Source organism: Varanus komodoensis, unplaced genomic scaffold (genome assembly GCF_004798865.1).
Source record: "Varanus komodoensis strain SLA01 unplaced genomic scaffold, ASM479886v1 scaffold16, whole genome shotgun sequence".
Taxonomy (NCBI): Eukaryota; Metazoa; Chordata; class Lepidosauria; order Squamata; family Varanidae; genus Varanus; species Varanus komodoensis.
The window spans coordinates 18135136-18148050 of record NW_025335468.1 but is presented as its reverse complement, the minus strand read 5'-3'; the positions used below and the strand labels follow the sequence as shown (position 1 = coordinate 18148050).

General features: G+C 41.5%; 1 protein-coding gene across 1 annotated transcript; it reads left to right on the top strand.

The window, feature by feature from the left end:
* The first annotated feature begins 989 nt into the window (after positions 1–989).
* Positions 990–3123, top strand: PTH (parathyroid hormone). Its single transcript, XM_044426144.1, has 2 exons — positions 990–1075; positions 2898–3123. Exons 1-2 carry the CDS (start codon positions 990–992, stop codon positions 3121–3123), a joined length of 312 nt encoding a protein of 103 aa, XP_044282079.1.
* Positions 3124–12915: the final 9792 nt, after the last annotated feature.

Sequence of the window (12915 nt, the reverse complement as noted above, 5' to 3'; positions counted from 1 at the left end):
TGGTTGTAATTTACACACCTAGCCCACACTGTTACAGCACACCTGTGTACCTCCCTTCTGTAAGTTCCTTATTGCTTAACATCCTATTCCATAGAACGGGTAGCAAATCCTGGGAACTGACAGCACTAATGCAGAAGAGTGTTATACACAAGAAGCACCATGAACTCTAATGACACTTTATTTGGAATGAGCTATTAAAAAAATATATATATGCCTTAGAACAAGGAGCGACCCCAAATGCTCAAGCACTATCCAGCAGTCTTAAGAATATCCTGTCAGCTATATTACAGTGGCAGGCTACTCTAGCAGACACCCCTCTACAAAAGAGGAATAGCGACACTGGGTTAATATGTGTAACCAACCTGTGCAACCCACACTTTCTCAGCCACACTCCTGCCTCCTGTGGTATGGGTGCAACAATGATAAACTTGATCTGCACACATTCTCAAAATGATTTTTAAATGTTTATAAGCTCGGGAAAAGTATATTAACAAGACCTGAATTAAAAAGAACATGGACTTTGTCTTTGCTACTACTTTTCCCTGTTTCTGGTAGACATTTTACTGCCCAAAATGACATTTCTGGATCTCTCTCTTTCCCCTCACAAAGGAAGCTGCAATTACTTCCTGCTTTCAGGGAAGACTCCAAAAATGCTTAATACACCCAAAAGGGTTGACACCTACATTGTGTGTCCAGGGTCTACTCCAAGTGGAACAGGATGGAGAGTCAGCGATTTCCATAGTCACCGTCGGGACAGAATCTGCCATTCTACTATCCATTTGGTTTATACTGCAGACACTTCTGCAGGCTATTAAACTGAGAGAATAAGAGGACATGGCACCCTTTGCCCTCATGAGCAGATGCTCATGGTTGGACCATCTTCTAAACTGTTTAGATATTTATGATATACATATTCATATCTGTCTCTAACTCAATCCAACCATGAAAATACAGATTGATAATTCTCAATTTCATCTCATCTAGTTAACATGATTTCTACTCGAGACATGGCTAAAACTGCAATCATCTTATATGCCATCTGTTTCTTCACAAATTCTGATGGAAAAGCTGTGATGTGAGTATCTCTTGATATCCATCTTAAGAGGCTGAAGGTAACTGAAGAGCACACATTCCTCCGGATCTCTGTTGCTTGGGTACTTCTTTCACTTGTGAACTTAACACACAGAAAATTTGGATAAAAGGACAAATAATACAAGCCGCAAATGACAATCACATCTTAATTCAAAGATCCTCCCAGCATTATCAAAGTAGGAACTCAGTTCTAGTACTTATACTTACTTTGAAGTATATCTAATTAAACTCCCTGGGACTTACCTTGGGATCAGCTGCTCTGTTCAGATAATCAGAAGTTCAGCTATAGCACATGTGGGCAACCTGCAGTCATGCTATATGGTACACTCTGCATACGTAAATCTTGTAAGGAATTTACACAGTTGTTTTAGGAGCTTTCTTTTCATAGGTCTGGGTTTCTCTTGAGCATCTATTACATTTATAATCCCCATCCCTTTTGCACACAATACACATTAAAGAAAGCCAGTTGGTTTTAGGTTTCATTGCTTAAAAACAGCAATACTAGATAGTTCTTACAGTTGCATGTGCATGCACACACATACTTAAAGTGTTACTCTGGGATGGTGCAGCAATGGCTTTATAGTAGCTCTCCTCCCCCCACCCCCAACCCCACACAACTCCATTTCTGCACAACAGATGAGCATTCATGCAACAGCTGATAAAGCAGGGGGTGAATGAGGCTGACCAGATGCAACAGAGGACAGGTTTTCTGCATCTATAATTCTGGAAATTTCAGCAGGTGCAAGTTTTCTTAGGGAAAAAACACTAACTTTCTACACAACTATAAAGGGCATAGAAGTACTGTACTTTAATGCTTCTGGATGCATACAAAGTAAAGTTTGGCCTCTGTTCACCCACAATCTGAGACATTTCTGTTATGTTTTCCTAACCAGCCTCTATTCAGTATCAGTGAGAATGAAACAAATAGGTGAATTCTTGAATAACTGAGCCTGGGACAATTTGGTTCTATCCATCTTTATACCCGAGTAATGAAGCCTGTTCATTCAGACATCTGCATCTTGAGTGGTACCATTGGTTTCATTGCTTCAATTTGGATAGACTGTGAGCGCATGGTAACTCCTATGTCACAAGCCCAGGCTTCAATCCAGTGGGCGATTGCACCTGATCTTTTAGAAGCGCATGCATCCTAATCTGGTTTTGTGTTTATGCTGGAACATTTCAGTTGCCCCTTTTATCTCTCTTACTGTCCATGAAAGGAGTCTCCACAGAATAAAGCTAAAAACCCTAAAGTGATTTGCCCTCAGTGCTGAGAGGGAGACAGGAGGAAAAGATGCCTCTTAACATATAGCAAAGGCACCCTTGTTCTATGTAATTCTCTACAAAAGTCCAAACTAGATGTGACATCATGATAAGCATTTATGTAAATCTTTAAAAAACAGTAAATAGCATGCACTGGGCTCCCATAATGGGAATCCCATTATTGATCAGGTCCCTGGCATAAGCAACTGGGGCTGCAGCCTTAGTTTCCCACTCTAGTCTTCATCCTGAACAGGCTCTCACCTCTGCCCTTTATTTCAGAAAGAAAGTGCCCATCAGAAGCAATAGGAGTGTTTTTCCCAATATAACTAAGCATAGAAGACTGAGGGGGAAGCATTAAATGCCTCCCTCCTGGGTCGCAGTCTAGATCAGCCTCCCACATGATTTGCCCTTCAAAAGCTATTGAAGTAATTGCGAAACATGTGAATGATACCATGCCTACTTTGTCTTTAGGGTACAAAATTAAAAGTTGGGTTGCTAACTCTGTGACATTTCTTTTAATCCCATACAATCCTTCTTTGTTACAGGAAGCGGTCTGTAAGTGAAATGCAGATTATGCATGACTTAGGGGAACATTTGCATTCTACAAACCGGCAAAACTGGCTCCTTGAGAAACTCCAGACGGTGCACCACGAGCCCAGGGCTGCTGAAGAAACAGCAGTGGATGCTAAGCCCCGTGAGGTCAGAAGCTGGAAGCTATTCCCTGATCATCTGCAGGCAAAGATGCAGAAGAAATCAACAGATTGGAACTAAGATTATTCAGATATCACCAAAACAAAATTCCTGTGAAAGAGCCATGGTGTTATCTTTCCAATTAAGTGCATACAGTAGTTAGCTATTAGGGCATTTATTATTTATTATTTATAAAACAACAGTACCTAAGCTCATGTCTGCACAAAATTACTTGTTGGGGACTGGATGTGCTTACTTTGTGCATCTTATTCCCATAGTCTGCATCCCCGACCTGGTACCCTTCAGAGGTTTTGAGCTACAACTTCCAGGATTCCTGACTGTTGTGCATGGCAACTGAGGTTGATGGGACTTGAAGTCCAAAATATCTGGAGGGCAACAGGTTGCGGAATACATTTTTGCATATAGTAGAGCCTTTAGTCCACAGTGCTGCTCCAAGTGTCCATGTAATTTACAAGGCAAATTGTAAGGCCAATGCAGATTGAGCAATCTATACTGTTTCCTTCCACTAGTGCAATGGCTGTGAGCTGGGTGAGAAAGGCTCTGGTATTTCCTGAGTGTACTTCCCCTATGTCATCTTGGGTGTTTTACTAGCCTGTGGTCATGGATAGCTGCTGTTAGGACAATGCCAAATGAATTATCAGCTGACTTCACCATATGAAGAAATGCATGGAACTTGTCTCCTGATACTGTCCTTGCCACTTATATTAACTTCCAGAAGAAGGTAACACACATAAAACATGCTGCAGAACCTGGGGATTGGTCCTAGTAGTTCTGTTAATCCTCTGACAGAAGAAATTGGTGTAGGTTCAACTCCTAGTCATCAACCTTGAATGATGAAAGAAAGTAAGTAGGTTGCCTTCTTCTGGCAGTTGGGAGAGGCAGTGGCATGGACTGATCCAGACATCTATTTACTTCCATAGTGGGATGTGACTGCTGAGCCCAAGCAAGCTTTGGTTCCTGGTAGATGGCAGAATTCTGCCACCAGTCAAGATAAGTAGGGGAAGCAGTCATGGAAGAATGGTTGTACTCTCTCCATCATTAAGATGGATCAGCCCTGAGAAAATAAGTGCACAAGATGGTACAAAAACATTCATTTGGAATTGCTGCAAATCATTAATATACTATCACTGTGGAAGTCTGAATATGTATGCAAATTGACAGTGGTTATAATCCTTAAAATACAAATGTAGAATCGTCCTGCAAGGGTACCATTGGCCTTTGACTCAGTACTGTTTATGTCCATGTATCTGAATGTACTGACAAACACCTGATGCATTTCTGTAATCCAACACTCAAAGAGACAGAAATAGAATTAAATAACAAAGCTCTTTTGGGGAGACGCATGAAATTCAGAGAACCAGGATGCTTCAGTAAAGGGAAACTGGATATATAGCTACAAGAAAACTGAGTAGGGAGGGTGGTGTATTCTAGTATCCATAGTCGGAAAATAATTTAAGGTTATATGAATTTTAAATTATCAATGTTTTATTTCCTGGAGCCACTGATACCATACAAAAAGGATTAACATACAGATTTGGTCTGAATAAACCACTATTGCCTTTCCCCAGGTAACTGTACTATATTTATATATAAACGAATCCAATTTGAGACTATGTAGTTCTGTGGAGGGAATCTAAATGCTTATTTAGAAAGATTTAAAAGTCCTACAACTCTCACCAGCCATGCAAGAATTGTAGAACTTTTTTCCTACCAAAAACTGCATAAGATCTAAGGATCTCTAAGAAATAATTCTTGGTGTTCAAACAAGCTACCATTCCCAAGATTATTTAGAAGAAACTATGGCAGCTAAAGTTAAATTGTGTAAGGTTGAAGTCTGTAGTGTAGAGACCTAGAACCTGAAAGAACATAGGCACACACAGCCACATTTGGAAAAGTACGAGGTAAAGCATCATTTATGCACTTGCAAAGGTTTCTCCAACATTGGAGTGAATAGGCAGCTCTGCAAAGTTCCAAGTGGGCATTAGAGTACCTGTGTGTGAAATAGGCAAGATGGGCTTGCTTCCAGATAAGACTCATATCCTGCAATTGCTCTGCTTCATTTACGGAATGTCAGCGGGGGATTCAGATGATGCTATCTACTTGTAACACTTCCACCTTTTCCCACTGCTTTGTTCAACTGTTTTCTCTCTCCCATTAGGGAAGAAAAGATGGAATAATGGAATTCTTATTAGTTGGCAGAGCTGGGAGCCATCTCTTTCAGATTATAGCAACACCTTGAACTAGAATCTCACCCAATATCCTGATCCTAAACACATTTCCCTGGAAGGGTTATTCATGACAGGAAGTAAATTTACATAAATCCATGCAGATTTAAATCTGTGTAGAACTGCACCTTGAGGATATATTCCTATGCATACTTGTTTGATTGAAAGTCCCACTAAATTCAATGGGACTTATCTCTGAGAAAACATGCATAGAATTGGTTTTTACTGGGATACACAGAAGGTAAATTTCCAAATTTTTGCACTTTAGCTCTTAGAAGCCTCAGCCAGCATGGCCAATGAACAGGAATGTTGGCAGCTGAAATCCAAAACATCTAGAAATCTACTTCCTGTCCAACTCTGCAAAAACAAGTTCTGATGAATGATATAACCACCAACCACCATGTCATGAGAGCAGGTATATCAACTGCCAAAGTTCACCCAGGAAATAATAGAACAGGCAAATGGTAACATATTTGTGACAGAGCCCATTATCCTGTGGCTTTACAGTAGTTAGAAACTGATCTCTTCTATGAATAATGACGTTAGTAAATGCATGCACACATGTAAGTGACCGCGATGCAGTAAGGAGATCTGTAAGCCGAAAACTTGCTGTCTGGGGCATAAACATGCTTCCAGCAGCTTGTCAGTTACTTTTTAACATGAGGCCTAAGGAACATCACACACACAACTATTTTGTGCCGACCTATCCAGGATGGATGCATCACTATCTCTTAGGTCTGGTACCTCTTGTGTTTTGCAAAAGTTGGTTAATAAATAATAAATAATGATGTCAAAATACAGCTTTCTTTAGACTAGAAATGAATGAGCAAATAGTGAGCTGGCATTTGTTAGATCTGAACGGGAAGGGAAAAGAAGCAAAGGAGCAGACTATTCTCTTGTACCCTTACTGATATGATCCTGCAAACAGACAATACACTGATACAACTCCTCAAACCTGCAGGGAACTGCACTGTATTCAGTGGGAGCAGGGTTTTGAAATGAAATATGGTATGTTGGTGGTAATAAGGCTTTAAAATGCACTTTCTATTTATTCTTTTGCTGTATGTTCATGTCTGACTTACACAAATGCAGCTTTATTCCTTTATTTCTGTTTCTTGCTATAGCAATGTCAAATAAATGGACCAAAAGCTCTTGGACAGTAGTAGTTGAAAAGCAAAAATGATTGGTATTTCTGTCATTATTTATATCAGCATTCTTCCCCTAATTTGGGATAATGAGCATATTTGGTTGAATCCAAAATAAGTTAGTAGGATTTATTTCTTAGCAAAATCAATGTGAAAAGTCAGCCTTCTTGATTGAGTTAACTCCCATTTAGTTCAAGAGGAACAACATTCTTCTTAAGCCATGCCTGCGTTCTGCAGGAGTAGACTTGGAATTTCTCTCCTGCATTCTCTTTCATTCTTCCCATTAATTCCATGAGATGCAAAATAGCCATGCCAGCTTCAGGCTGGAATAGTTTGGAGCCCCAGTTAGCAGGCATGTGGAGGGAATAAGGATGATTTTCATTCCATAGATCTAATGCTGCCTCCAATACAACCCTGATGCATTTGGGAAAAAGTGCCTCTAGGGCAGGAATGCTGTCCAGTCAGTGGAGTTCCTTTCAACCAGTGTAGTAGCATTTCTGCCACATCCAACAAGCCCTCAAACTTTGGCAGGGGCATGGATTGCTTTGTTTGTCTGGATTTAGAATAGAGCAATTATACAACACGTATTTTTTAGACAGAAAACATAGGAATTTCTTGGTGGGAGAGGTGTTTGAATTCTGAAAAGAGGGTAAACTCATGTACAACACGTCAGAAGAAAGTACATAAAGCATTATTCATTTAGCAGCTCACTTCAGTTCAGCCAGTGGCCACCCATGATTTTCACTAACTGTGTGGTTTTATGTACACAGGCAAGCAACCATCTTCCTTACTCAGCTCATCTTGACCTAGGTTTATCTGATTTGCTTCCATGATGAATGCAATAATGTGAGCTAAACCTGTTTCTTGACTATTCTGGGCCACTTTTAAAAAACAAAACATAAAATCCACAGATCAGAAACATACTAAAAGTCCTACCACTAGAGGGAAGCACCAGCTTTCATCAGATAAAGTATTATCTTTGAAGAATCTATTTCCTGTATCTGTAAGCAGATTTGATTGCTACACTTACTTAGGACAAAGTCATAATCACATTCATGTTTAGCTGGTTTGACTTTTAGGAAACTGGCCTGATGTGCAAGAGTGGAGAAATCTGTAAACAGAATAGGAAACAGTCCCTTTCTTTTTGAACAAATCAATCTCATCTGGTTCTGGGACTTTCCATTCTAAACCAGTACAACCACAATCAACTCCAGATTCAATGCTGCCAGAGCAATTTATAAGAATAATTGTTTTTTAATTATTTTATATATTTCATTTATATGCAGAAGGTGGAAAAGACTTGTTCTCTGTTATCCCCAAGGGCACAACTATAACCAATGGTGGAAATTGCAGGGAAACAGAGTACAGCTTAACATTAGGAGACATTTCTTAACCTATTTAGCTGTGCAACAGATTGCCTTGTTCTCCTTCTCTGAAGGTGTTTAAGCTGAGACTGGACAGCCATCTGTTAGGGATGCTGTGGTTGTACTAGATAGCTTGGACTAGATCTCCAGGGTCCTTTCCACCTAGCAACTTATAGTTTACAATGGCGCTTTACAATCTAACTGCAACATCTTAAGTGGGGAAAAAGAACAGGGAACAAAAAAGAAACTAGGAACATTCAGGCACTGTATGTACTTACATAACAAAGTTAGGGCACAATCCTATTGCCGCAACAGTGGATGCTCCTCTCCAGCTGTTTAGATTTAGAGCCAGGGAGGGGGCAAGGAGGAGGCTGGGGTGCTGATAGGAATTGGTGCAACTCTGTGGCTCCACCCTCCTCTTTCCCTCACCCTGGCACACCCATTCTTGTCCCTCTGAACACAACAAGGACCAGGGTGACAAGGCAGGGTGCAGAAACAGTAAGGCATGGCTGTTGAGGCAGGGAGGTGAGGCAAAGCATGAACAAGTGACAATCCAACAGGCAATAGAACACAGAAGATAAGTATTGTTAAGGCAGTTTCTAGAGAAAAGAACCTGTGCTTGAAAAGCTCTTCCCCCAGCACTCCCAGGTCATGCTCATCCAGTGCCACTTGATGTAGGATCTCAGAGCCATCATTCAGACTTTTGACATGCGCCACCCAATGGTCCCCAACCCACACACCATCTTAACCACAATTCCTTCTCACCATATGTATTACGGCACCTTAGATGTGAAAGATACTTTTTTCAGCATACCTTTGGATAAAGGAAGCCAACAATTACTTGTCTTTGAATGGAAGGATCTGGATACAGAGCATTGCCGACAGCTGTCTTGTCAAGTCTTGCCCCAGAGATACATCAAAAGCCCCAGCTTGCTTGCAGGGGAGCTACAGAGGGGCCTTCCTGATTGGAAGTGGCCTGGTGACTCCTACTTGCTGTAGATGACTTTCTGATCTCCAGTGGCTCCAGAGAGGAAAAACTGGAAGTAAGCATTTTCTTACTGAACCGTTTAGCAAAAAAGGGCTACACGGTTTCAAGGGAAAAGGCATGTATCACCTAGACAAGCATCCATTACTCAGGATATCAGCTGGAGAAGGGCAAAAGAACATGGACACTGGCCCTAAAACTAACCCTGGCTCTTACTGAAGACAACTGCCAAGACCAACAGCAAAATGGGGACTGAAACACTTTGATGTAGGCCACAGCACCCAGTCGCCCTGATCCTAAGTACTAATTGAATGTATATGGACAGGCAAGAGTGGCATCTGGAGTTTTGACACAGCCATTTCATAGCAGTTGGAGACCAGACGGTTATTTCTCCAGGCAATGGAGGCAATAGCATAAGAATGGCTGGCCGGCCTAAGAGCTGTTCTGGCCTCAGTCCTGATATTGGAAGAGGCCCAAAAGATCACCCTCAGACAACCTATCCACATACTGACCAATCATGAAGTACACCACCTCATGACCCAAAGGAGAGAAGTTGTTAACTCCCTCTTGCTTAGCTTGATACGAAGTTGGTTTACTTGGAAACCCATCAGTGACCTTTGGCCTATGCGATATGCTGAATCCAGCAACACTGGTGGCATCACCTGTGGACCATTCATGCCATTAATTGTAGGGTTTTGCTTAGTTAATGGTATAGGCAATTAACCCCTATACTTGAGCTACCTAAGAATCTTTGTATTCTTGGGCTATTGTATCCTGAGAAGACTAGATGGGTCGAAATCTAGAAGACTAGATGGGCCAAATGGAACTCTAAAGGTTGGTGAATTAACCCTGATGGCACAGTACCCATCCAACTCCTACAAAGCCTCTTGTGGGAACTGCACAAAACCACCCATTTTAGTGGGACTAAAATGGTAGATGCAATGCTATGGTACACTGTGGCTCCGGGACCCTATCAAGAATTCTTCCAGATTGCTCAGTTTGCCAGACTAGCAATCCCAAACATGCCCAAAGGACCCCTCCAGGAAGAAGACAGTGGGTGCACCAATCATTTGAGGCTTTGCAGGTGAACTTTTCCAAAGTGCCCCAGTCTATGAAATACCAATATCTTCTGGTCATTGTGGACCAATTGATCTGATGGGTTTAAAGCTTACCCAAGTCAGACTGTCACCACCAAAGCAGTTTCAAAGTCCCCCTGAAAGAAACAGTCCCCAGATTCAGCCTGCCTTTGTGTCTAGAGAGCAATCAAGACTCTCACTTTACTTCCCAAGTTGTATGACAGGTAGCCCAGACCCTACAGATTAAGTAGAAACTCTACACAGTGTGGAGACCCCAATTCTCCAGACAGGTAGAAAGGGTGAAGCAAAGTCTGAAAAAAACCCTCACTAAATTGTGCAATGAAACTAGACGGAAGTGGCCAAAGGCACTTCCCTTAGTCTTGAGCTGCATCAGAACAAAGTCGAGAGAAAGGCTGGAATTGTCTCCTCTCGATATGCTGTATGGTAGACTTTTTAGGCTATTGAAACTTTTCCTTGTCCTTATCCAATATATAAATCTGCGGGATACCTATATGCAGGAATGTGGAACTGCCTTACAGTCTCTCCTTTCCCAGATTCATAAATATGCCAGTTAGATTCAACCATTGCCATTGGATCACCTGCTACATGACATACTGTCAGGAGATTGGGTATTGGTGATGACATGGAAAGTAGAACCACTGGTCCCACACTGGAAGGGACCATTTCGGGTACTGCTCACTACTTATATGACTGTGAAGCCCAAAGGTTTGGATCCATCATACCTGAGTAAAAAAAAGTTGAAACTCCCATAGAAGACTCAAAGACCAAGTCAGCCACTTTACATGACCCAGTAGAAGCTGATGGTGAGGCAGCCAAAGCCTTAGTAACTGGGGAGAGCAGAAAGAAGTGCCAAGAAGAAAAGTGGGTATTGAAGACCTGTCTGGGTTTTGCCCTTTGGTTAAAATTGAAGAGACCATAAGTGTTAAAGCACTCCAAGAAACCATGATCAGCAGATATAGTAAAACAAGCCTGGCTTTTTGCAGGTTGATATTGATATGGTGAGGCAAAAAGGGAGCTCTATTGATCCTACAACAATCCTGACAATTCAATAGAATCTTTGTCCAAGGATATAGCAATCTATCCTAATTTAGCAAACTATTGGCCTTGAGTGATAGCAGCCAATCAGGGGGAAAAGTCATCTTTCCTTTCAGAGCCCATCCACTAACAGAGGCAAAATAGGCTAGCCCCATAATCCTCTCAGATGACCCCCATGAAAGAAAACTGAACATGGGAAGAGGTTGGGTATCATAATGAAACAGAATGATGGGGCATAGATCAGCAAGATGGATATTGGTGTTTCAAAACAAACAAATCAGAGAATGCCACCAGGGATAAGGAAAGGTCCCATTGCACCTGGACCAGTTGGGGTACAGACCCCAATTTGGCATCCAGGATATAACTGCAGTGCATTCTCCAGATGGAATCAGACCCAACTGAATGGTACATCTTGCAGTGCCACTTTGAAATTGGAACAGAGTGTTTTAGTTCTTCCAGGGGCCAGTTTATCTTTGGAGGGAAGGGATACTTAATGTGTCAACTCCTGAATCTCACATCTAGGATATACCAAAGTAACTGGACCATCATGGTTTGGTGGAACTGGAATGGAACTTTCATTTCATGGTTTCCCCATGCCTATGTGGGAAATTCCTCTTGGTGGGCCCATGGTTGTAATGCCATCTCAGAGAATCATATTACCCAGATCATCCTACGTGGAAATAAGTGTGTGAATTGTGTTCACAATAGCCCATTCCTGCGGGGAGATTACTATGAGGAAGTGAGAGCTCTATGGGATCATTAATTTCTCCTGGCTTCTATTCTACAAGTAAAAAGGCAACAGTCGAACACTTCTTCATCTGTGGAAAAAAAGGGCCTACCAGGGGCTTCCTCACAATTGGTATGGGACTTCCTCTATCAGAGTCATACACCTCCCATTAAAAATTTTGAATTACTCACACCTATGTTCCATCCTGCCTATGTGAGATTTCCCCCTACCTCTTAGACAAAAAGGAGAGAATGGCCCATGCAGAATTTAGTGAGTACCTACAATCCAGTTTCCAGGTCCTGGATTGGAATCTGAGGTGCCCAAACTCTCACCAATGGAATAATTAGGCTATAGGCAGTAGTTGAATTCCCAGCAAATAACATCTCAGAAGCTCTTACACGAAATAGCTAATGAAATGTCCTAAAACCGACAAGCCATTTCCAAAATCAATTAGGTCTTGCCCCAAAGGAGGGACTTTAATTGGACTGACTGATGATAACAGAAAAGTGGTGCAGAAACTGGTCGATTAAACACAGCCACAGCTTATATACTTAACCTCATGATTACCAGATTTTACTTGGCTAAGATACCTATTGTTGCAAAATTTAGGCTTAAATTGAAGAAAGTAGGGAAAAGCACTAGGCCACTCAAGTATGACCTAAATCATATCCCTGATGAATATACAATAGAGGTGACAAATAGATTTAAGGAATTAGATCTGATAGACAGAGTGCCTGAAGAACTATGGACGGAGGTTCGCAACATTGTACAAGAGGCAGCAACTAAAACCATCCCAAAGAAAAAGAAACGCAAGAAAGCAAAATGGCTGTCTGAGGAAGCTTTACAAATAGCTGAGGAAAGAAGGGAAGCAAAAGGCAAGGGAGAAAGATACAAACAACTGAATGAAGAATTCCAGAGAATAGATAAGAATGTCTTCTTAAATGAACAGTGCAAAGAAATGAAGAAAACAACAGAATAAGGAGGAACAGAGATCTCCTCAAGAAAATTGGAGATATGAAGGAAATGTTCCATGCAAAGATGGGCATGATAAAGGACCAAAATGGCAGGGACCTAACAGAGGCAGAAGAGATTAAGAAGAGGTGGCAAGATTACAAAGAAGAACTATACAAGAAAGAGCTTAACATCCCTGATAACCACAATGGGGTGGTCACTGACCTTGAGCCAGACATCCTGGAATGTGAAGTCAAATGGGCCTTAGGAAGTCTGAGCAACAACAAAGCTAGTGGAGGTAACAGTATTCCAGCTGAGCTATT

Bases quoted from the DNA above. Each gene is read 5' to 3' on its own strand.
- PTH (XM_044426144.1), top strand. From the start codon at position 990: ATGATTTCTACTCGAGACATGGCTAAAACTGCAATCATCTTATATGCC. The intron at 1,076-2,897 runs GTGAGTATCTCT...TCTTTGTTACAG, and splicing joins TCTGATGGAAAAGCTGTGAT to GAAGCGGTCTGTAAGTGAAA.